General features: G+C 61.4%; 1 protein-coding gene across 2 annotated transcripts in view; it reads right to left on the bottom strand.

Moving 5' to 3' along the window:
- Positions 1-283: 283 nt before the first annotated feature.
- LOC125098108 (maestro heat-like repeat family member 5) overlaps positions 284-23,876 on the bottom strand; it is a 68,885-nt gene continuing 45,292 nt past the window's right edge. For both annotated transcript variants that reach the window (XM_047726545.1, XM_047726546.1), the window contains exons 20-30: positions 18,434-18,593; positions 17,515-17,696; positions 8,901-9,038; positions 8,365-8,479; positions 7,384-7,527; positions 2,510-2,686; positions 1,883-2,038; positions 1,211-1,333; positions 937-1,039; positions 626-700; positions 284-381 (exon numbers count right to left, since the gene is read on the bottom strand). In XM_047726545.1, coding sequence (XP_047582501.1) covers positions 284-381; positions 626-700; positions 937-1,039; positions 1,211-1,333; positions 1,883-2,038; positions 2,510-2,686; positions 7,384-7,527; positions 8,365-8,479; positions 8,901-9,038; positions 17,515-17,696; positions 18,434-18,593 — 1,471 coding nt within the window. The remainder of the gene's footprint in view (positions 382-625; positions 701-936; positions 1,040-1,210; positions 1,334-1,882; positions 2,039-2,509; positions 2,687-7,383; positions 7,528-8,364; positions 8,480-8,900; positions 9,039-17,514; positions 17,697-18,433; positions 18,594-23,876) is intronic.

The raw sequence follows: 23,876 nt of genomic DNA, 5'->3' as shown, positions 1-23,876 counted from the left end.
ATCATTTGCAGGACCTTGCACGGACTTCACAGTTTGTCTCTGGGAGACCTGGTCTGCCCCCTTGTCCTCTAGGCCTGCCAGTGTCCCCTGAGCTTGCCTCCATCCTCTGGGGCCACGAGGCGGTGGGCAGGGAGCCGACAGGTGTGACGCTTCTTTGTTGAATCTAGATCTTTCTTTCAAATGGAAAAATGTTATGCAACCAAGCTCTGTGTGAATGGGGCAGGGCTGACTGAGTCGGTGGGCGCAAGGGAGGGACAGGAGGGTGAGGGAGGACGGCTGGAGGTCACTGCGGTCCGGCTGCCACCTTCTGGAGGAAGGAGAACTGTCTGGTGGCAAATTCCCGGATGCCAGGCTCTGGGTCCTTTTTGAGATCTTCGAAAGCTCCAGGGGAGGAGACACAATCAGGGGAGACTGGGGTCCCGTCCTTCCAGCAGGGATGAGGGCAGCAGCCGGAGGTCACCCAGACCCTACCTCCTCTGCCTCCCAGGCCCGGGGTGCTGCCCTCCCCAACCCCACCTGTTCCTTGCCCCTCACTCTGGGGAGCTGCGGGTGGGTGAGTGGGTGCGAACGTCCATCTCACCCTGCAGGTGGGTGGGAGGGCTGCCGGGGACCTGGGGTGGCTTACTAGAGAAGAGCAGGTTTGTGTCGACACTGTTCAGCATCTGGGACACGGCCTGGGGGTGGTAGCAGGTGGTGTAACCTGGGTGACAGACAGAGGCGCTGGCCCATGGAAGAGGGCTTGCTGGTGGGGGGTGGGGGGCTCAGACCATCTGCTGCCCGTCCTGCCAGTCCGGGGCCCCTCACCCGCCACCCCTCCTCTCTTGCCAAAGGACCTGAGCAGCCTGGCAGGTGCCAGTGGGCGGGAGGGCAGGTGGGGGTCAGGGCGCTGGGGCAGGCGGGCCTGGAGGGGCCGGGAGCCCCGCGGCCCCCACTCACCTATGAAGAGCGCCGCCCAGGTCTTGATGTGGCGGTGCCCGCTGTGCAGGTAGCTGAGGGCCTGCGCCAAGTGGATGCTGAACTCCTCCTGGCTTCGGGTCATCTGGCCCGAGGACAGCACCGTGGGGGCGGGACCGTGGACCCCGCCCCGCCCCGCCCCACCCCGCCCCTGCCCGCCCTGGGGCCACACCTACTGGAGCCTGGCTCCAGCGTCCCCTGCCCGGCCTCCCCCCACTCCCAAGGGCAGCCTGTCCCTGCGCCCCAGGCCCCTCACCAGGCGGGTCCAGAGGAAGTGGCGGGCGCTGAGGCCCTGCTCCCAGGCCAGCGTGCAGAAGAGGGTGTGCGGAAGCCGCCACCGGAGCTGCAGGGCGCAGCGGTACAGGGAGAACTTGGCCTGCTGCGGGGACAGCCGCGGGAGGGGTGACCAGCCATGGGCGCGAGCGCCAGAGGTCTTTGCCCTCCCCAGACACGAGCTTCACGTGGGGTGTGAGGACTGATGGCTTCCTCCCAGCCGTCCCCGCCCCCACCCGGGAAGCCACACTCCTGCCCCAGGCCCGTCCCGTTCCTCCCATTCCTTCTGGAACTGGCTGCGGGATCCCATGCTGGCCTCAGCACAGGGCGGGGCCGGCGCACAGAGAGGCTCCAGCGTGTCTCCGTGTTTGGTGAATGACCCGAGCCCCAGCCTGTGTCAGGTGCCGTGGACGCAGCAGTGAGCGGAACAGGCCGGGTCAGAGCCCCAGGGACCGCACAGCCGTGTGTGTGCACGTGTGCCTCCGTGTGTGTGTGTGCTCGGTGGACCCCAGCCCACCAGGAAGCCACCCTGGGAGCAGCCTTGCCCTCGGGCGGCCCCACTGCCATCAGCAGAGCCTCAGTCCCCGCTGTCCCCCTCCAGCCACCTGTGTGTCCCCAGCCCCACCCAGGGGAAGGCCCCTCAGCAGGCTCAGACCTTGACGACGGCCGGACAGCAGTCCCTCAGGTGCAGGAGCAGGGGCACCATGCTCTGGTGTACCTGGGCCCGTAGGCCGCTCAGCTCCCTGCCGGCCACGGCGGCCACCAGGTCCCCGAACAGCGCCATGGCCGCCGCCCGGATCCCAGCCCGCTCCTGCAAGGCGGGGGCTCAGAGCCACAGCCGAGCCCGCCTGGGGTTCGGTTGAACCCGATCCCCACCCAGCCCGGGGACCCGCCCTGCGGAGGGGATGGGGCTTAATTCTAGCTGCAGAGCCCCTTCCCCAGGCTGTGCCTCCCCTGTCAGATAGGTTCCGGGTGCTCTGGGAGGACCTGAACTCATGTCTCTTCGCTCAGGGTCTCATCCCGACCTCCGGGCCGCGGGGCTGGTGCGGGGGACGCTGCTCGTTCAGCCTCGTGGAGAGGGGCCGAGCGCCACCTGGTGGCCATTCAGCGGGCTCGGCCGGGCTCTGCCGGGCGTCTCAGGGACACACCCCGGTATGCCCCTGGGGGCGTCTCCCCAGCCCAGGTGCAGGGCAGCTGGGGATCCCCCTGCCTTTGAGGACCAGGTGTAGGCACAGGAGGGGCACAAGTAGGGGCACCCCGTTTCCCCCCCCGGGGCACTCACGTCGTCGAAAAAGGAGCGGGCGTAGATGGCGACCCTGAGGCTTTGGGTGGCCGCGCCGTGTGCGCCCAGGCGGTGCAGCACATCTGACACGGTGCCCATGACCTGCACGACCGCCTGCTCGCTGTTCTGGAAGAAGCCGTCGAGGAAGGGCGGCAGCTGTCCGCAGAGCAGGCTTCCCTAGGGGTGGCAGGGGCCGCTGGGCTAAGGACGCCGGACGCTGCTCCTGTGCCCTACCCCAGCCCTGCCGTTGCGCTTGGAACCGCCTGGGCCCCTCCCTCCCCGGCCCCTCCCCAGCCCCATCCTGGCCTGGGCACCTGCCCACCCTGGCTGCCTGCCCGGCGCTGTGTCCCCAACCTTGGTGGGATCCCACCCTGGTTCTGCACACAGGGCAGCTGTGCTCTAGCTCTGGTCTGCCCACCAAGAGCTGTGCCTGCATGGACGGGGCTTTTCCTCTCTGAGGGGGTCCTCCTGGGGTTAAGGGATATCAACCAACCCCCGCTAGTGGGCTCCCAGCTGCTGCTTTCTCCTGTTGTGATGTTGCCCAGAAGGCCCCTCGCCCAGTGCTGGAGACCTCCCTCCCCTTCCTCCACCTCACCCTGCCTTCACCCCTGTGCCCAGCCTCCCTGTGGGGCAGGACGAGACAAGGTGTGCACAGACTGAGCTCCCGGCTCCTTCCATCACAATGACCACTTCCCACATTGACGCTACTTTGTGAAAGACTGAGCCCATCTTCAGCCAGTTCTGTCTGCCCATCTTTGCAGTCGTGGCACTCACGGACCGTGCAGATGAATGTCTGGACAGCAAGATGTCAGCAAAAGGATGCTTCCCACCATCGGGCCCCTTCTCAGTGACAGTGTGTGAAAGCTGGGGTGATTTTTATAGCTTTAAAACAAGTTTTAGGCCATGTCATTGGCTTCCTGAGCTCTGTTTGGTTTATAATAGTAAACTTTCTGCTGATGAGTCAGCTAACAGCAACGGACTCTTTCTGAGCACCTGCTGGGTGCAGTGAGGGTGCTGGGGTGGGGCTGGGGTTCTGGTGGTGGATGGAACAGCCAGAATGGGGTTTAATGGGAAGGTCAAGAAAACAAACGAAGCACACACAGCACAGTGAGCATTAGAGGGCGGCGAGCGATCTGAGCGAAGATAAAGCAGGGTGGGGGCGGGACGGGAGAGGGAGCAGGCTGTGGTGGAGGCTGCGGGGGTCGAGGTGGTTACAGAACTTTAATTTTAAGGAAGTAGGATAGGGGGAGGTGTCACCAAGAAGGTCACCAAGGAGGGAATTCTTACAGAGGTGCCAGAAAAGCATTCCACCAGAGGGCGCAGCACGTGCAAAGGTCCTGAGGCAGGGGCACACCTGCCCTGTTTGTGAGCAGAGCTCATCACAGGAGCCTGCTGGCTGCTGGGGGGAGTCTACACTGCAAAGGAGAAGGGGAGGCCGTTGGGGCCAGGCACAGGGGAGTGCAGTGGTCTGGGGGAGATGCTGGTGGCTTCAGTGAGGGCGGCAGGGCAGTGGAAGAACAGGTGCATTCTGGGTTGGCTAGGGATTTTTTCATTGCCTGGATGGCCCCAAGGTTTGTGGTCCCCTCCAGCTGAGGTGAGGGTTGCAGGAGGCACCTGTTTGGGCGTGGGTGGGGTGTGGGCGAGGAGTTTGTGGTGCACGGGCTGAGTCTGAGATGCCGGCTTGGACATGAGCAGTGAGTCCCTGCTTGAGTCCAGGGCTGGGGTTGGGATATGGATCTGGGGACAGTCGGCCAGTAGATGGTACTTAGAGTTTGGGGAAGGCCAGCAAGGGAGCAGTGAACAGGGCAGAGGAATGGGAAGGAGTGATGGGGTGGGATCCAGCGCCAGGCCAGGGACAGGAGCAGAGACCGGTGGAGCTGAGAACGGTGTGGGAGCGACGAGGGAGGGAGACAAGTGAGCTAGGAGTCCTGGGCCAAGAGGATGGAAGTCCCCAGACCCGTGTGTGGATGGGCCCAGTAAGGGTCCTGCAGTGGGAGGTCACAGGTGCCCTGCGCAGAGATGCTGCAGGCTGGCTGCTGGGGGTTGTGGCCTCGAGGGCCGCCTGACTCCATGCCTGTGTTTGTACGGTTTCTGGTGGAATATTTCAGCAAGCGTTATGGTGATGGGATCTTAAGACAATCTCCAACGAGCACAAGGCCTCTTGCTAAGGGGACTCCTGCTGCGGCGGCCACGCAGTGCCCAGGAGATGGAATCTCCCCGAGGCGCCACCACTTGGCCCATTGGCTGGAGCAGAAGGGAGTGAAGCCCTTGTGGGTTGTGGCCTCCAAGGGTAGGGTGTGCTGCTGGCTGGGGTGGGCATGGTGGTGGCCATGCAGACCCTCCCATGGGGGCAGCACCTGGGGCTGGGAGCAGGGGTGCACAGCAATCCAGGAGGAGCCTGCTCTCCCCAAGACTGCAGACGGGGTCGTCTGTGCCCCTGGGAGAAAACCACACGTCCGCTTTGTTAAAGCCACACTTAGCTTGGGTCTTCTGTGTGGGCTGCCCCTCTGGCCTCCTCAGACACGGACCACCACCCAGCTAGTGCTGCTTGTGTTTGACGGTGGACAGGTGGCTGAGACGGCACACACTGGTGGGGGGTGGGGAGTGGAACAGTCCTGTGGGTCCTGGCAGAGGGCACCTCTCTGGTGTGGGGGCAATGACTGTCGACCCTCCCTCAGCCCTGGGGCCTGCTCCATCCCTGCCCAGTTCAGCTGGTCCTGGCCCCATTCCAGCAGGCCTCTTGGCCAGCTGTGCTCTGGATCCATCTGTTCCCCCAGCCCTGCGGTGGCCAGCAGCCCACACCCCACTTGGGAGCCATGCTCCTTCCCTGGCCCTGGCCGTCCTGCTCTGGCAGCCCTCCTGCCTGTCTTCTCCATTCCCCACGGGGCCCCACCTAGTGCAGGGCACAGAGGCACATGGAGACTTCCTACTGACTACCTGCCTGCAGGAACAGCTGGAGAAAGACGTACTGATGACTGACCTCCAACTGACCCACTGACTGAGTGACTGAGTGAATGAATGCTGGAGCAAATGTGAATAACTGAGTGAATGCATAATATGTAAAGAGTGAATAAAAAATAATGAAAGAGTAAGTCATAAATGAAGGGCCCAAGGAACAAATGGATGGGCGGATGGGTGGGTGGATGGGTGAATGGGTGGGTGGGTGGGTGAATGGATGGATGGATGGATGGGTGGGTGGACGCATGGATGGATGGATGGGTGGGTGGACGCATGGATGGATGGATGGACGCATGGATGGATGGATGGATGGGTGGATGGACGGATGGATGGACGGGTGGGTGGACGGGTGGATGGACGGGTGGATGGACGGGTGGATGGATGGATGGATGGATGGGTGGATGGGTGGGTGGTTGGGTGGGTGGTTGGGTGGGTGGATGGGTGGGTGGATGTGTGGTTGGGTGGGTGGATGGATGGATGGGTGGATGGGTGGGTGGGTGGGTGGGTGGATGGGCGGGTGGATGGATGGATGGATGGACGGGTGGGTGGACGGATGGATGGACGGGTAGGTGGACAGGTGGATGGACAGGTGGATGGATGGATGGGTGGGTGGATGGGCAAATGGGTGGATGGATGAATTGATAGGTAGATGGAAGAGTGGATGGGCAGATGGATGGACGGATGGATGGTGAATGGATGGGTGGCTGGGTGTACAGGTACCTGGATGAGTAGATGGGTGGATGAATGAAGCAGCGCTGGTCTCCCTTACTAAGTACCTACAGTGTGTCACATGCAGGGAAAGGCTTTGCCAGCAGTGACCCTAATGGAGAGCTCTTCTTAGCCATGTGGAGATGTGCCAGGAGAGCACAGTGGTAGGGAAGTGGGCTGACGAGCAGAAGGCTGCAGGATGTCTTGGGAGCCCGGCCCTCCTGTGGCCTCCACCATCAGGTGCTTCCTCCCACAAGCCCTGTAAGTCCTGATGTTCAGCAGTGGAGATGGTGTCTGGGCAGCTTGCCATCTTCTTGGGTGTTCGTGTAGCCCCTGGCGTGGTTGGGGGAGGTGGAGGCCGTGCTCCCCCAGATCAGGTAAGAAAATCCTGACATTTCTGTTACACGGCAGAGGCCAGGGCACATCCACACCGGTGCCAGGGATAAAAGGCCGGAGGGGACCTCTGTGCTGCTTATGCATGGACTCAGCACAGTGCTCGTGACCATGTGCTGTGACCCCTCCCGTGTCACTGAGATGGACACTGACCCAGGCCCAGGTCCTGAAGAAACGTGCTGGCTGGAAAGTGCTGGGGTGAGGACGGGTTGGACCTGGCAAGCTGCTGTGTCACCTGGGTCCCCTGCCAAGGCATGGCGCCCTAGGAATCCACAGCGGGGGTGACATCAGGCTCCAGCGGGATGGCCAGTTGCCTGGGGCAGTGTCGTGGCCCTTTTCTTCTGCCTCTTTGCTAACGCCCCCTGCTGCTCATCATGGGATGGGGGCTGTTCCAGTGATGGGGGGGTCAGAGGGAGATGGGGAAATGGGTCACCAGCAGAGGAGAGGGCTGGGCCCCAAGATTCTCAGGGGAAGTTCCCCTCTGCGGGCCAGGCTTGGGTGACTCCTGGTGCCCCCCTCCTTGGCCCCTGGAGGTCTGCAATAGCGCCGTCTCTCTGCTGGGTATGGAAGGAGACACGTCCCAGGGGAGCAGACACTTTACCCCTCCCAGAACCCTGCCGAGAGGCCATCACCAAGCCCATTCTACAGATGAGGACACTGAGGCCCGGAGGGGGGTGGTCCTGTGTTCCCAGCTACACTGCGGAAAGGGACAGAGCCAGGATTCCAACCCAGTAGGCCAGTCTGTACTCCGTGCACCAGCTGCTCTGGTGGGGTGGGTGTATGACGGCGACAACACCCCCCTCCCCGGTCCTTACCTTCTCTGGGTGGAAAAGGATGTTTCCTAGGCCCTGCAGGCTCAACACGCGGACCTCGGGGCTGGGGTCCCTGAGGCTTCGGGCCAGCGTGGTCAGGGCAGCCTGTCTGGGGAGCACCTCCAGCATGGTGGGGCTGTAGAGGAACTGGGGTCGTCCCCAAGGGCGGGCAGGTCAGGCCTGCCACGTTCTCATAGGGAGCTCCATCTGCATCTGGGAGCCAGGCTTGAGGGCCAGGGTCCAGCAGGGGTTTTCGGAGGCTGATGCCTTATCCATTAGGCTACTGGGTCCAGCAGGGGTTTTCGGAGGACGGTTACTAGCACTCTCTGGGTGTCTCGGTTAACACGGATTTGAAACCCATCTCCATGCTGGTTCAGCTTTTCCAAGTACAGCTGGGGAAACCAAGGCCCAGAGGGAGAAGGGCCTTGCCTGATGTCACACAGCAAGGCTGGGTCCCATGTGCAGCCGTGGCCAGGCCCATGGGAGAGCTGGGGACGGAGCCGGTGGCTCAGACGTTCCTGCTGGTGGGTGGGGTTGGAAGCAGCGCAGGGCTTCAGGCGTTTTCCGTGCCGGTGGCTGTTACAGAGCTGCCTCGTGAGCCCCACCGTGGCCCTATCCTCAGGGCAACACTTGCTGGACCCCTGCGCCTCTCCTGTTCTAACCAGGGCTTTCTTGGCCTCCCAGTCCCTGGGGCGGACCTGAGCTCCAGTCTGCCTGACTGACCAGCTCTGAAGGGGTCGGGCCCGGGAGAGTGAGAGGTGGGGACAGGTTCGCCCAGGCCACAGGCTGACGGGGGCCTGAGAAGTTGGGGACCCAGCCAGGAGCCCCAGACTGTGGACCACCCTGGAGCCGGAAGGGGGATGGACGGGGTAGGAAGGGCCGTCCGGATGGGCCTCGTCTAGGCAAGGTCCTGATGGGGGCACTGAGGCAGCTGGAGGAGGAGGCTGTGTCTGAGGGGCTCCCCTCTCCCTGTCCAGGCCCTACCTCGGTGAGGATGAGGATGGCTGCCTTCCTCTCACGCTCCTCCTTGCTCTGCAGGCTGGGCAGCAGCTGGCTGGTCACTGCCTTGATCTGTTGGCAGCAGTTCTGCACCATGGCCCTGGGGCGAGGGGAGGAGGGCAGGGGCAGGGCCTGGGTGTGGGGGTGAGGCCCGGAGTGTACCTGCCACCACAGCCGGGCCCAGCGGGGGCTGCGTCTGAGCAGGTGCCCATTGCTGGGAGTGTGGGATCCCCCTCTGTACCTCCTGGTCGCCCACTGGCTTCCAGGCCTGGGCTGGATGTGTGGGAGGCCGAGCGGCAGGGCCCCCCCCCCCCCCCCCCCCCCCCCCCCCCGGTGGCCTCTGGCCGGGTGCGGCTAGCGGATGACACCTGTACCCGCAGGCTCTCGGTGCGGGGGCGCGTGTGAGCTCCTGGGGCTGCGCTCACGGGTGCACCCTGGTGGTCACCGCGGTCGGTACACGCAGCTTCCGGGACAGGTGGTGGCCTGGGCCAGGCCCTGCCCCTGCCTGGCCCCACTCCTACCTGGCGAGGAGACCCACGCCCTGCGGGTAGGTGTGGATGGTGGTGAAGAGCTTCCAGGCGTCCTGCAGCTCCAGGAACGCGAAGTCCTGCCAGTGCCCCGTGGTGGACAGCAGGCTTCTCAGTGCTTCCAGGGACATGCTGCAGGGGGTTGGGGGGCGTGGTCACTGGGCCAGCCCTGCCCCGGGCAGGGGGAGGCCTGGCATGGGTGGGAGCTGTGCTGGGGGAGGGGGCAGCAGGAGCACGTTCAGCCTCCGGGCCTGGGCTCTAGGTCAGTGGCTGGGGCCGGAGAGCAGAGAGCAACCTTTGAGGACCAGGGGGCACTATGGGAGGCTGTGAGATTGGCTTGGGGCACAGGAGTGTGAGATGTGCCTGGAGCATCTCAGGGGACACCCGGTGGCATCCGTGGAGGGCTTTCTGAGGCCGCAGCTCTGGGGACAGGGCTGGGGGTCCCATGTCACAGGGTATAGAGGGTCCCGGCTGAGGCTTGGGGGATGGTGCTGTTTAAATGTGGGGCTGAGAACCCGAAGAGGGTGCTGCGGGGAGGGAGGAGGAGGGCTGGGGCGTATGGCATCACGGAAGCCCGGGGAAGTGTCCACTTGCCTCCTGGACACCACGCAGGGGACATAGGGTCCACTGGTCCCAGGCACGTGTGCACCCAGGAAAGGATGCCAGACACAAAGCAAGGCCTGACCACATGCTCGTCAGCTGCCAGAGGACCGAGGGCCCTGTCCTGGCCACACGGCCCCGCCGGGGCAGCTCGGTCCTTGGCTCCAAGCCTGCCTGATGTTCCGGTCACAGGCCCAGGGCTGCCCCCAGCTCTGCAGGCAGGACACAGGCCCCAGGATAGCAGGGCGGCCCCCCTCAGTGGCCTGTTCCCCCTGCCGGTCACCCTGTGCTGGGTCACATCTGCCCAGCTTCCCGTGACGGGTCGAGTCGCCCGGGATGTGTGAGCAGGGTCCCAGGATGAGACCGTCAGCTGGGACCAGGCACGATTCTGAGCTACACATAAGGTCAAGGGACTGAGTTCCACGGCATCAGAGTCCCTGGGGGCGTCAACCCCAAATGTCACCCCGAGAGAGGCCCCTGAGAAGCAGCATTTTCCAGGGCACAGGCCTCAGCCAGAGTGACCACAGTTTCGGGAGAAGGGGACGTCAGGGCGCAGTAGCGCGCTGTCCCTTCCGTGTTGACCCTTGGAAGCTCCCGGAACATGGGCGTCCAGACCATCAGCGTGCAGGGTCGCCTTGCCCCAGCAACCACACCAGGGCTCCGGGAAGACGGCGTTCGGCTGAACTGGGCACTCTCGGGTGGATTGGCACGCCTAGTAGGACCCTGAAATCTGGAACCTCCTCCAGCCAGGACGCCTGGCAATGCCCAGACACACGTGTGGCCTGAGATCCACGCGGCCCCCAGACCGGCTGTCCATGGAGGCTCTTGAGCGTGAGCCTGGGTGTGCGGCTTCCAGGACTGCCCTCCCCAGCCTCTCCCAGCGACGCCTGCCCCAGGGACGGCTGGGCCGCCCTCCCCTCCCCCCACCTCCTCCTCCTGCTGCTAACTTCGCACAGTGATTCTGTGTTAGACGTTTCGAGGAACGGCCCCCTTGTTTTCCGCAGCAGCTGCGCCATTTTACACCCTCACCATCATTCCGCGTGTGAGGGTCTCCTGTGTCGCCCACACCTGCCACCCTGACTGCGTGTGGGGACGAGCTTAGGGGAGTAGGGAGGGTGCAGGTGCGCGAAGCCTGGGTGGGTGCCAAGCGGGGCAAACCGGGCATCGTCCGTCTGACCTGCCGACGCCCTGAGGACAGGCCACTGCTGTCCCCAGCAATGCCGTGCAGACAGGAGGCCCAGCCTGGAGTCCAGATGCTCTCTCAGGAGTGTCCACGGCCCCCTCTGGCCACCCATCGCCAGTGCTGATCAGCCCCTGCCACTCCCTCTGCACAGAGCCCTCCGTGGCTCCCCACTGTTCTGGTGTAGAGATGGACTCCGAGGCCTCTTTTCTGCTCCCTCTCTCATGTCCCTGCCCCCCTAAGGCTCCCTGCCCCCCACCCCCCCGGGACTTCAACCATCAGTCGGGTCTCAGCTAGGATGCTTGGTCCTCAGGGACCACACGGCGGGGGCAGAGGATGCTCCGGGTCATCCTCTGTGGAGGTGGTGACTCTCAGGGTTGTGTCATCTGTTCATCTATCACGGGGCCATCCCCTGACCCCCATTTGCATTTCCACGGGGCTGTGAGCGCCCAGGCGAAGGGACCCATCTCTGGTGATCAGTGTGGACTGGGGCGTAGTGAGCACCTGCCGGCGCTGAGTGCTGACCGTGGGGCACAGCAGCCCTCCACAGCTGACAAGGACGGCTGTCTGTCAGTCCTACTTTTCCTTTCCTCCAAGAGGTGTAGGGAGCATGGAGCATGGCTGAGGCCAGGGACCGAGGGATGGTGGGTCAGGAGAAGAGGCAGGTCTGGGCAGGGCTGCGGGGAACCCGGGGTGGTAAGAGAGGTCAGAGGCTGGGACAGGGTGCCATGTCGGCCCCTCCCTGCTCAGGAGTCTTTGCTCACCTCACTGGGGAGACACACCTCCCCGCAGATTCCAGGGTCGCCACTGGGCAAATGGACAAGATCCTGGGGCTGGGGTCATGCAATAGAAACTTTCGCCTTCACCGAGGCCTGGAGTGTTGGCTGCTTGTCTAGGGTAACTCATCAAGTTGGGTCCAGAACAGAGGCTGCCCAGGCCACCAACTCTCCTGACCCTCCCAGCCGTGTGGGCAGGGACCCTTCCCCCCAACCGGACAGAGTGCTCATGGAGCAGGTTGGGACGGGGTCTTAGATCTCAGATCCAGGCCTGGACAGCATATCAGTACTAATTGCTTATTGGTTCCTTGTCAAGTGCCCGAATCCAGAACTGTGAATAGTGTTTTAAATTAAAAAATCTTTAAATTTAAAGCTTTAGGTTTATTTTTAAAGCTTTAAGTTTAAAAGACAAGGAATTAGGAGGCGAGAAGCAAAAAGGAAGTATGAGTCATTCTAGGGAGGTATTGAAAATTAACTTTAAATATGAGCTTCCTGGCAGCCAGGGCAAAAAGGAAAATATGTCGGTTGTACTTCTAAGCTGTCCAAAAGAGTGTCTGAAATAAGGAGAAATCGGATACTCCATGAGAATTAAAGAGAAATCAGATGCTCCATGAGAATTAAAGAGAGTCAGTCCGTGGTGGAGAAACTAAAGGAATGCCCCCTTTGTAGGGCAGGATGGACATTGCCTGGAGGAGGACCTGGCTGAGAACGGATGAAGCAGTTACTGTCTCTAGAGAAAGGGGCTCTGTTCGTCAAAGATGCAAAGGAAGGGGAGGGTCACCCAGGCAGGGCTGGCCAAGCTTTCACAGCCCCGCTGGGGGGTTGGGGGAGTGTCATGCCCAACCCCCACTGGCTGGTCCCAGAGGCCGGCCCAGCTCCAAGGGGACCTTGGAGCCCTAAGAGTGGTCTGAGCCTGCCTCAAGGCTCACTGGGCCGCCACCCAGCGTCCGGAGAGGGCCCCCCCCCATATGGCCAGGGGCACCCACAAGACAGGAGGACTCTCAGCAGTGGGGGCCCAGATCCCTTCCTTGGCCTTGACCCCTAGATGGTGCCACAGCCGTCAGGCACCAGAGCCTAGACGGCAGGGATCCACCTGCATGACGATGGCTTCTGAGTCCTGGGGGGTGGCCGCCAATCTCGCCACCACCCCCAAGCGTCTGCTGGCATTGCTGCTGGCTGGCCTGCCCTTCCTTCAGGCCTCTGTGGTTTCCCTCTGGGCCAGATGGGGCCCAGGTCCCGTCCCTGCTCTGGGGGCAGTATGGGAGCCCAGGCTGGGCAATGAGAGCCCACGCCATCCTGTGCCCAGGTGATCGCACAGAGGTAAGCATGTGATTGAAGATAGGCCCGTCAGAACCAACGGACCACGCCTGGGGTGAGAGTCTGTCCCTCAGTTGCTGGGACCATCCCTCCTCCCTGGACAGGACTCATTCAGAGATGCCTGGTGGCTGAGGTGGGGGAGGGAGAGGGCGTGTATTGCTTGAGCATGTCTGTTCAGCCTGTTGGAGCCAAAAGTTCCCAAGGTAGCCCAGTGAGACAGACAGACGGACACCTGTGCTGTCTATGGGAACCCAGTGAGACAGACAGACGGACACCTGTGCTGTCTATGGGAACCCAGTGAGACAGACGGACGGACACCTGTGCTGTCTATGGGAACCCAGTGAGACAGACGGACGGACACCTGTGCTGTCTATGGGAACCCAGTGAGACAGACGGACGGACACCTGTGCTGTCTATGGGAGCCCTGTGAGACAGACAGACGGACACCTGTGCTGTCTATGGGAGCCCAGTGAGACAGACAGACGGACACCTGTGCTGTCTATGGGAGCCCAGTGAGACAGACGGACGGACACCTGTGCTGTCTATGGGAACCCAGTGAGACAGACGGACGGACACCTGTGCTGTCTATGGGAACCCAGTGACACAGACGGACGGACACCTGTGCTGTCTATGGGAACCCAGTGAGACAGACAGACGGACACCTGTGCTGTCTATGGGAACCCAGTGAGACAGACGGACGGACACCTGTTCTGTCTATGGGAACCCAGTGAGACAGACGGACGGACACCTGTGCTGTCTATGGGAACCCAGTGAGACAGACGGACGGACACCTGTGCTGTCTATGGGAGCCCTGTGAGACAGACGGACGGACACCTGTGCTGTCTATGGGAACCCAGTGAGACAGACGGACGGACACCTGTGCTGTCTATGGGAGCCCAGTGAGACAGACAGACGGACACCTGTGCTGTCTATGGGAGCCCTGTAAGACAGACAGACGGACACCTGTGCTGTCTATGGGAACCCAGTGAGACAGACGGACACCTGTGCTGTCTATGGGAACCCAGTGAGACAGACGGACACCTGTGCTGTCTATGGGAACCCAGTGAGACAGACGGACGGACACCTGTGCTGTCTATGGGAACCCAGTGAGACAGACGGACGGACACCTGTGCTGTCTATGGGAACCCAGTGAGACAGACGGACGGACACCTGTGCTGTCTATGGGAGCCCTGTGAGACAGACGGACGGACACCTGTGCTGTCTATGGGAGCCCTGTGAGACAGACGGACGGACACCTGTGCTGTCTATGGGAGCCCTGTGAGACAGACGGACGGACACCTGTGCTGTCTATGGGAGCCCAGTGAGACAGACGGACGGACACCTGTGCTGTCTATGGGAACCCAGTGAGACAGACGGACGGACACCTGTGCTGTCTATGGGAACCCAGTGAGACAGACGGACGGACACCTGTGCTGTCTATGGGAACCCAGTGAGACAGACGGACGGACACCTGTGCTGTCTATGGGAACCCAGTGAGACAGACGGACGGACACCTGTGCTGTCTATGGGAACCCAGTGAGACAGACGGACGGACACCTGTGCTGTCTATGGGAGCCCTGTGAGACAGACGGACGGACACCTGTGCTGTCTATGGGAGCCCAGTGAGACAGACGGACGGACACCTGTGCTGTCTATGGGAGCCCAGTGAGACAGACAGACGGACACCTGTGCTGTCTATGGGAACCCAGTGAGACAGACAGACGGACACCTGTGCTGTCTATGGGAGCCCTGTGAGACAGACAGACGGACACCTGTGCTGTCTATGGGAACCCAGTGAGACAGACGGACACCTGTGCTGTCTATGGGAGCCCAGTGAGACAGACAGACGGACACCTGTGCTGTCTATGGGAGCCCTGTGAGACAGACAGACGGACACCTGTGCTGTCTATGGGAACCCAGTGAGACAGACGGACACCTGTGCTGTCTATGGGAACCCAGTGAGACAGACGGACGGACACCTGTGCTGTCTATGGGAGCCCTGTGAGACAGACAGACGGACACCTGTGCTGTCTATGGGAACCCAGTGAGACAGACGGACACCTGTGCTGTCTATGGGAACCCAGTGAGACAGACAGACGGACACCTGTGCTGTCTATGGGAACCCAGTGAGACAGACAGACGGACACCTGTGCTGTCTATGGGAGCCCTGTGAGACAGACAGACGGACACCTGTGCTGTCTATGGGAGCCCTGTGAGACAGACGGACGGATACCTGTGCTGTCTATGGGAACCCAGTGAGACAGACGGACGGACACCTGTGCTGTCTATGGGAACCCTGTGAGACAGACGGACGGATACCTGTGCTGTCTATGGGAACCCTGTGAGACAGACGGACGGACACCTGTGCTGTCTATGGGAACCCAGTGAGACAGACGGACGGACACCTGTGCTGTCTATGGGAACCCAGTGAGACAGACGGACGGACACCTGTGCTGTCTATGGGAACCCAGTGAGACAGACGGACGGACACCTGTGCTGTCTATGGGAACCCAGTGACACAGACGGACAGACACCTGTGCTGTCTATGGGCGTCCTGTGAGACAGATGGACGGACACCTGTGCTGTCTATGGGAACCCAGTGAGACAGACGGACGGACACCTGTGCTGTCTATGGGAACCCAGTGAGACAGACGGACGGACACCTGTGCTGTCTATGGGAACCCAGTGACACAGACGGACGGACACCTGTGCTGTCTATGGGAACCCAGTGACACAGACGGACGGACACCTGTGCTGTCTATGGGAACCCAGTGAGACAGACGGACGGACACCTGTGCTGTCTATGGGAACCCAGTGAGACAGACGGACGGACACCTGTGCTGTCTATGGGAACCCAGTGACACAGACGGACGGACACCTGTGCTGTCTATGGGAACCCAGTGACACAGACGGACGGACACCTGTGCTGTCTATGGGTGTCCTGTGAGACAGATGGACACCTGTGCTCCCTGGGAGTTTCCATTCCACAGGGTGCAGGTAACCACTGTTAGGCAGTGCTGGCCTTGGGAAGGGAACAGCGGACTGGGAGTAGCACCACCTGTTAGAGAAAGTTTGGAGAGACTCATAGGAGGTGAGGCTGTCTGGGGGAAGAGCGTTCCAGGAAGAGGGAGCAGGAAGTGCAAAGGCCCTGAGGCAGGAGCACGCTGGGTTTAAGAAACAGGAAACCTCTGAGGTTGGAGCAGAAAGTGGAGTGAGGGCTGTGTGGCAGGAAGTGAGCTCCTGGGGGCAACAGGGAGCTAGAGCGAGAGGGGCCTCTGGGCCACTGGAAGGATCTGGCTCTTTCTGATCTCTGTGGGGAGGGGCAGGGAAGCATGAGGCCACGGACATATCGTGAACAGGATCTGGGCTGCAGCGTGGAGGGCAGGCGAGTGAGCTTGGGGTTGGGGGGGAGGCCAGGGCAGGAGACTGGGAGGCTGGGCCCATGTGGGCAGCAGGGCTGGTGGGGAGCAGATGGACGAAGATGGCTCACTGCGGCTCCCTTCCAGCCCTCCTACGTACGTTCTGGGAGAAGAACGTTTTATTAGCTTATTAAGGAAGATTCATGCCTTTTGCATGATTGAGCTGAATAAAAAAGGAAATTTACGCACATTCAAATTCAGAAGCAATATGAGAAGAAGTGACATTTTTTTTCCGGGATGCGCCTTGGGGAGAGCTGTTATAACTGACAAATTTCGTGAAGCACATCATAATACAAACACATGAAAAGAGTCGGACCCGTGGTTTTTAGAGACTAGCTTGTTGGATTTCTAACAATGTTACCTGGCGCGGAGGGAGGACAAGGCGGCCAGCCGGAACGGTGGCCGAGTGCAGCCCTCCTACGCGGGTCTCGTCCGCACTGCACGGGGTGGGGGTGGAGGGGCAGGGACCGCAGGGGTCCCGTCAGAGCAAAAGTGCACCAGGGTCAGAGCCATGCACAGGGGAACCCAGGTGGGACTCAGCAGTGGCCAGGGGGCCGCCCTGCCATTCCACACACTCTAGCTTCGCAGCTCATGGCCGTGCTGTGTGTCTTGGGGAAAGGCTCTGACTTCTCTGAGCCTTGGTCTCCTTACGTGTGCAATGGGGCGACAACATTCGTCTCACAGAATTCCTGCAAGGACCACGTTCAGGGGTGGCGGCAAGGGCTGTCCCATGAAGTCCGCACATGCTCTCGGGTGTTTCTGTTGCCAGGCGCCCCTCAGGGAGTGTGGAAACAGTCCCTACACCTGCCCCGGGTCCCTCCGCGCTGACGGCTGCGCTGGCCATGAGGGCGTTCAGGGGTTGAATCGTGTGCCCCCCAAAAGCACTGTCCACGTCCTAAACCCCGTCTGTACCTGTGAATGTGACCTTATTTGGAAACAGGATCTTTGCAGCTGGAATCGAGTTAGGATGAGACCAGGAGGGTGGCCCTAAGCCAGTCACCGGTGTCCTTATATGAAAGGGAAACCGGGACAGAGACACCCAGGGGAGAACGGCAGGTGGGGAGGGAGGCAGAAGGGGAGGCAACGTCTGCAAGTCAGGGAGCACCAGCAGAGGAGGAGGCCGGGAGTGTCCTCCCCTACAGGCTTCAGAGGGAGCGCGGCCCCGCCGCACCGTGTGCTTGGACTTGAGTCCTCAGAGCCGAGGCCACAGGCGCGTGCCGCTATTGGCCGCCGGGTGCTATGGCGCTGTCGGCCCCAGGAGGCTCGTACCGGTCTCAGCCCCCGTGCCTGCCTCGGGAGCCTGCGTCTGTCCTTACCTCTGCGGGCTGGGCGTGGTCGTCTCTGGGGCCTCCTGGCCGGGCGCGGGCCCCTCTGGCAGGTTCAGCTCCAAGACGTAGTGCAGCTGGGTGAGGAGGGCCAGCAGCAGCTCGGGGTGGGCCTCCCGCACCGCCTTCTTGAACTCCCGGGCGAACTGCAGTTCGTGCAGCGTGTTCATGGCCTGTCGGGACAGGAGTGTGTCTGGCCGGCCTCCCCTCCTGTCATAGCCTCCAGCACCAGGGCTGTATCTCTGAGATGTTCCTCCGGGGGCCTTGGCCCTCTCGGCTCCCTTCCTGGACCCACAGGAGGTCCTGGGCCCTCCCTCACAGCACGTCCCGGGTTGCCAGCCACCCCGACCCGCCCGCTCTGTCCGCCGTCCGTCCGTGTCCAGGCCGTGCTCTGGAACCCCGGTGGCAAGGCCGTGTGGTGTGCTTCCCGTGGGACAGCTGCACAGAGGTCTGTGACAAGGGACAGCGGGGGACAGATGGTCCCCAAAGGCAGAGCTACCGGGCAGCAGCCCCGAGGCTTCCTGCGCCCATCAGAGCACGCCGACCAGAATGTTCTTGGGGTGGGGGTCATCACTGGGCGGTCATGACAAGGGCAGGCCCAGGCTGGGGGTGTGGTGGGACACGGAGGAGGCTGTCCTGCCGAGCCCATGCTGCTGTGTGGTTTCTGACAGGAGGGGCCTGCGTCAGCGCGGGGCTGGGGGGTGCTCAGGGGAAGGGCCGAGGGCCGGGCTCGGAGACGGGATGGGTGTGCCCTCTGCTTCCACGTTCAGCCATCACGCACCTGTGCTCGTGTGGCAGTGTGTCTGGGGGCTCCAGGCGGGGAGGGGCTCTGGGGGGCTCCGGGCTGCTGCTCAGGGGCTTTTGGGCTGGGGGTGTGTCAGCCTGGGGGAAAACGAGGTCGCGCACTCACAGCCAACGAGCGCAGCCAGGGCTGATCCTTGGGCTGGGGGCTGCCGTTTCTGGCCCCGCCGGGCAGTGGCCGCTCCCGCAGCCAGTCCAGTAGCATGGCCAGTACCACGCGGCTCACGGGCTGCTCGGCCCCCAGGGCCCTCCACAAGCGGAAGGCATGGCTGCAGGCAAAGGGGGGTCATGAGGGCCGCCCTGCTCGTGCTCAGCTGCCCCAGCAGACCTCCAGGGCCTCAGGAGCCAAGGGAGGAGGCTGGGCTGGATCCCCTGGGCATGCGGAGCGCCTGGGGGGGAGGGGGGCACTGGAGGAGAGAATGGGCAGCAGGGACAGGTGTGTGTGCACAGAGCTTTATAGTGTCCTTGTGCTCATTTTGCAGATGGGGAAACTGAGGACTGATTGGGCCCTCCCTTGTGACTGGGGAGCTGGGGCCGGAGGCCAGGCCTGCCCAGTCCTGTGGCCTTTCCACTTGGTGCATGGACATGGGCCTGTGAGTCCTGGGGGGCAGGGGCTTTGGGGCTCCTGATGGCCCTCTGTTTTCTGTGCTAGGTGGTGGTCTTTGGGGCCGAGTGCTGGGTGGAAGGGGCTGGAGGAGCAGGGGGGTGGGGACTGGGAGGCCACAGTGGGGGCCTGGAGAAGCCCCCACCCCGGGTTTAGGACAGACACTGGGCTGGGGGTGCAGAGCTGCTCTGCAACTGTAGATGGGGCCTCTGCTGTCGGAAGGACCCAGGCCCGAGTCCCTACTGTGCCATCCCAGCTGTGAGACAGTGGGCAGGTCTCCGGGGGCGAAGCCTGCGTTGAGAAGCTGAGGGGACATGCTTCTCCAGGAGCGAGGGCAACCAAGGGCCTGGGCGTCTCCTTTGTTCTGCTGGCATGTGGGTGCTGAGACCTGTCATGTGCGGGCAGCCAGCTTGGGAACAGAGAAGTGACAGAACCGGCAAAGTCCTTGTCTGTGTGGGAGTGACCCCTAGGGCTCGACTCAGCCAGCAAACAAGGTGTGTGGGACTAAGTGCATAAAGCAGAGGTGGGGAGGGGATCAGTGAAGGGGGGTGCTGGGAGGGCAGGAGGGTGCATCTGGGCTGCGGTCAGGTTTTTTGTGGGACAGCTGGGAAGCCTTCACCCAGAAGGGACGTGAGCAAAGATCTGAGGCGGTGAGCAGGGAGCTGCGCTGCTCTGGGGTGGGGAGAACCTTCCGGCCCCGACACAGAGCCGATGCTGGTGTGCTCAGGGTCGGCAGGAAGGGCCGGGGATGGAGTGGAGAGAGTAGGGCTGGGAGAGGAGGACAGCGAGGGTGTGGGGCCAGGCCACAACCTTGTTGGCTACTGTAAAGTTTTTGCCTTGACTTTGAATGTCACGGGGCCACGGGACAGTCTGTAGCAGAGGAGAGACGCGGTCCCACTTATCTCTGAAGCCTCCCTCTGGCTGCTGGGACTCCGTGTGAACCTGTGATGTCCTGACGGGCTGCGGGGACGGGGCAGCTGGAGCTGTAGGGCTCCCTGAGGGTAGGTCTGGGTGTGGAGAGGACAGTCCAGGTGGCCCAAGAGCTCTGGCTTGAAAAGCTGGGCAGATGGCATCGGCGTGGGGAAGCCCCCAAGAGGACAGTTTTATGGGGACGGCCAGCGGCGTGGCCCAGGTGTGTCGGGTGTGGAATGCCTGCCCGACATTCACGTGCTGCCGTCTGGCAGGGGTGAACACTCGGGGCGGGGGGCAGGCGTCTGTATAGGGGATACTTAGAGCCGCGGGAATGGAGGCGGCCATGGGGAGATGAGTGTCAGTGAGGGGAGCTCTGGGTCCCGAGCCCTGTGGCCCTGTCCTGAGAGACCGGAGACAGGAGGGACCGGCAGGAGGCGGAGCCGGGGCAGCCAGGAGCTGGGAGGGCAGCCCGGGAAGGACATGGAGGAACCCAAAATGCGTATCGCTGAGGACTAGGAGCGGGAGGGAAAGGCCCCGTACTGTACGGCTCTAAGTCTGCGACATTCTGGAAAAGGGGAAAGCGTGGAGGCAGGTAGAAGATCGGCGGCTGTGAGGGGTCAGGAGGGCAGAATGGATTTTGGGCAGTGGCGCTACTCTGAAGGACAGGCGAGTGGTGCATGGACTGTGCCCCATCCGAGCCCGCGGGATGGATGGTTGGCGCCGGGCAGAGCCCCACCTCGCTGCGGGCTCTCGTTGATGACGACGCCTCAGAATGGTCCCCTGGCCAGAGCCAACACAGTGGCCTGCGCCGGGTGCTAGCAGGGGGGACAGCGGTGGGACGTGGTGTTCTGCTGATTCTTCCATGAACCACAACTGCTCCGAAAAAGAAAGCCTATTAATTCAAAATAGAAGGGCTGGGAAGAGACACTTGACACCTTACTAAGGAAAGAAAAGTGGGTGCTGCTGGCTTTATGTCCCGATGGACAGCCTGCCCCTCATGGTCTGGGTTAGCACCCGGAGGAAGCGCCTCTCTGAGGACGACAGGAGACACCACCCCCCGCAGCACAATGGTGAAAACAAAGAACCACTTTAAGGAATGTGTTTAGCGGCAATAAAATGAAAAAGAAATGAAGGGGGGGGTGAGCGTGGGTGGAGGATGCGCTGGGGGCTGGGACCGGTGGCGCTCAGCCCAGTCCCCAGCTGGAGGGCACGACCGAGATCCCAGCTCTCGTGCGGGCGGCGGTCTCGCCGGCGTGGATTCCATTACTGAAAGGAGCCAGCGTGACACACTGTGGGTTGTACCTACACGGGCGGTGGGCAGCTGGGGGCTGACCCAGCAAAGTCACCCTCAAAGGGTAAATGAGAAACACGGGAAAAAAAGAAAGACAACTTGGCAAGTCAAGTGTAAGTCCATGAGGAAATTTGAGCTGCGTAGGGCCGAGAGCCGCTGGGCAGGTGTCAAGGAAGGATCAGGGGGGCCGTTCTGTATCAGGTGCTGAGAACCTAAGTGATGCTACAGGAATTAGGACCTTGGGTGTCAGCAGGGGGACAGGCGAGCGGAGCGCTGCTGAGCCCAGACACAGACCCCCGCCGTGGGCACTTGGCCAGTAGGCAGGGAGCCTCCCGAGCTCCGGGCACGGGCTGGGCTTGTCACTAAAGGATGCCGGCCACTACACAGGACAGGAGCCCGGCCTCACGTGCGCACCGTCTCACTTACTGGGCGGCCGGGACCTGAGTTCGAAAGGCAGTCAGTCAGCAGAACTTCTGTAAGATCCTGCGCGGGAAGGACCGGACCTGCGCTCCTTTTCATCGAAAGGCAGATTCAGGGAGAGAAAAGACAAGCCGCAGAGTGCTGCCAGGAGAGGCTTTCCACGCAATCGGGAGAGGCTTGTACCCAGAAGTTCCTGGGAGTGGGTGAGAAAAAGAGGGATGTCCCAGTAGAAGGATGGGTTGGGTCCTCGACGTGCAGATCACCAAAGACAATACTCCAACGGCCAAGCGCTCAGCACCATGATTTCATTAGAAACGTGCGAACGAACGTCACGACACGATTTGTGCACCAGGCGGGTGACAGCTTAACGAGTGGTTAGAAAGTTGGGACTAAGCGTGGATGAAATGTGGAGTGAGGTCTCTCAAAAACATCCCGGCAGGAGCGTGAGGCGACACGAGCCCTTTGGAAAACGATCTGATGGGTCCGTTAACGTTGGGTCCATGCAGAACTCCAGGGCGTTTGCGTCCCGAATGCGCCCCCGGTGGGGACGGAACCCACCCCCGGATGCGCATGGGGGCACCTGGGAGCACGTGAGGGTGCGTTAGTCACAGACCCGAGCCGGCGACAACCCCAATGTGTGGCAGAAAGGGAGATCGGCTTTCACGAGGCTCTAAACGGCCACAAAAACGAATGAACTGCAGCCACAGGTAACATACCGGAATGAAGTGTAGACACACACTGTTGACGGGAAAAGCCACAGGACACACGAGGCACCTACCACCCCGCTCTGTTCACAGCGTTAGGGCACGCCACGTTGTTTCTAAGAATGCTTCCGACGTTTTCTAAGAAGCTTCAGGCGCTTCTGAGAAAGAAAAATTATTCCAGGTGGATGTCTACCCCCATCACAGAGGTGGGACCCCAAGAGCCGCTGGTTCCGTGTGAGGACGATAACCACCGACCCGGCCGTCTGCGGAGGGGAACAGCCAGGAGGTCTGCCGGCCTCCGACGGAGCGCTGGGTGCAGGGAGGGGCTGCTCCAGAGGGTCCGAATCACGAAACCCGATCTGGGTCTGAAGTCACACCACAGCGCAGCTCAAAGAAACCCCCAGGCACAGACTTGAATCTGACGTGGTCCCTGGGCTGGCAAGACGCCCACACAAGCCCAGGTTAAGGACCCTCAGTATCAAGTGCATTCCCGTCCAGGACAAACGTGCTTCTCGGGACGGGGGAGGAAGGTATAAACTCAGTGCAGGCCCAGGTGAACCGCAGACCCTGGGGCAGCTGAAGACAAGGCGGTCTCCAGGCTCCTCGCCCTTCAAGTAACCTTGAGAAACCACATGGAGCAAGAGGGAGGGAAAAGTAAAATCGCACAGAGACTATGACCTCAGAAGACACCTGAAGTTCGACATCACTGTAGGCAAACAAGAGAAGTGCCCATCACCGCTGCCGCCAGGGGCTCTGGGGTCCAGGACGGGGAGGAGACCGCGGGACACGGGGGAGGGAAGCCAGAGGCAGGGCTCAGAATTGAACCCACTCACCTCCAGGAAGGCAAAGTCCATCCCAGGCCGACAAGAAGGAAACAGGAGAAAAGAAGGGCACTGACCACAGGAAAGGGGCTGACAGAGCTGGTGCCATGGGAAGGGCAGCCTCCAAGACGCACGGCTCTGGGGAGAAAAATAGGGGAAAAGAACCAGGTACCTTTGGAGAGCAGGTGGTGACAGGGACTATGTGGAGGAGGAAAACGGAAGACCCTGCAAGAGAGAAAAGAACCAAAAACCTCCAAAAACCCACCCCCCAACTCGAGGACACATGACCTTTTCAGTTGCCACCAAGATAGTCCACTAAATCCTCCAGACTTTGCTCGATGAACAGAAGAGGGTGCCATTGAACTTGAAATCCTGTAGAAGCCTCCACCAGTGTTTGATAGGAACAGGAACAGGAGTAACAGATCCACTGAGTTATTGCAGAACAAAACAAAATGAAATGAAATGAAAAAAATCAAAAATAGAAAAAAATAACCGGCGCCCAACCAACAAGGAAGGGCTCCCCTCCGAAGCAGGCCCCGTGCAGACAGCACTCCTCAGACTCCAGCGAGCACCCAGACACAGGAACAGCCACCTTGAGTTATAACTTCCAAAAAGAAAACCACCACCACCACCACACCTCAGTAAAGAAAGGAACAGAGGATTGGCTGAGTTCGGGAAAAAGGTGGAAGAAAGGACGAAATTATCTCCGAAGTGGAAAAAATGCAAGCTGTCCAAGAGGGACGATAAGAAGTCAGCTAAGGGGCATCGAGGGAAAGCAGGAAGCTGGCACGAAAGACGTG

This window comes from Lutra lutra, chromosome 4 (assembly GCF_902655055.1).
Source record: "Lutra lutra chromosome 4, mLutLut1.2, whole genome shotgun sequence".
NCBI classification, from domain to species: domain Eukaryota; kingdom Metazoa; phylum Chordata; class Mammalia; order Carnivora; family Mustelidae; genus Lutra; species Lutra lutra.
Note: the sequence above shows the minus strand (reverse complement) of the source record. Positions and strands in the feature narration are given on the sequence as shown.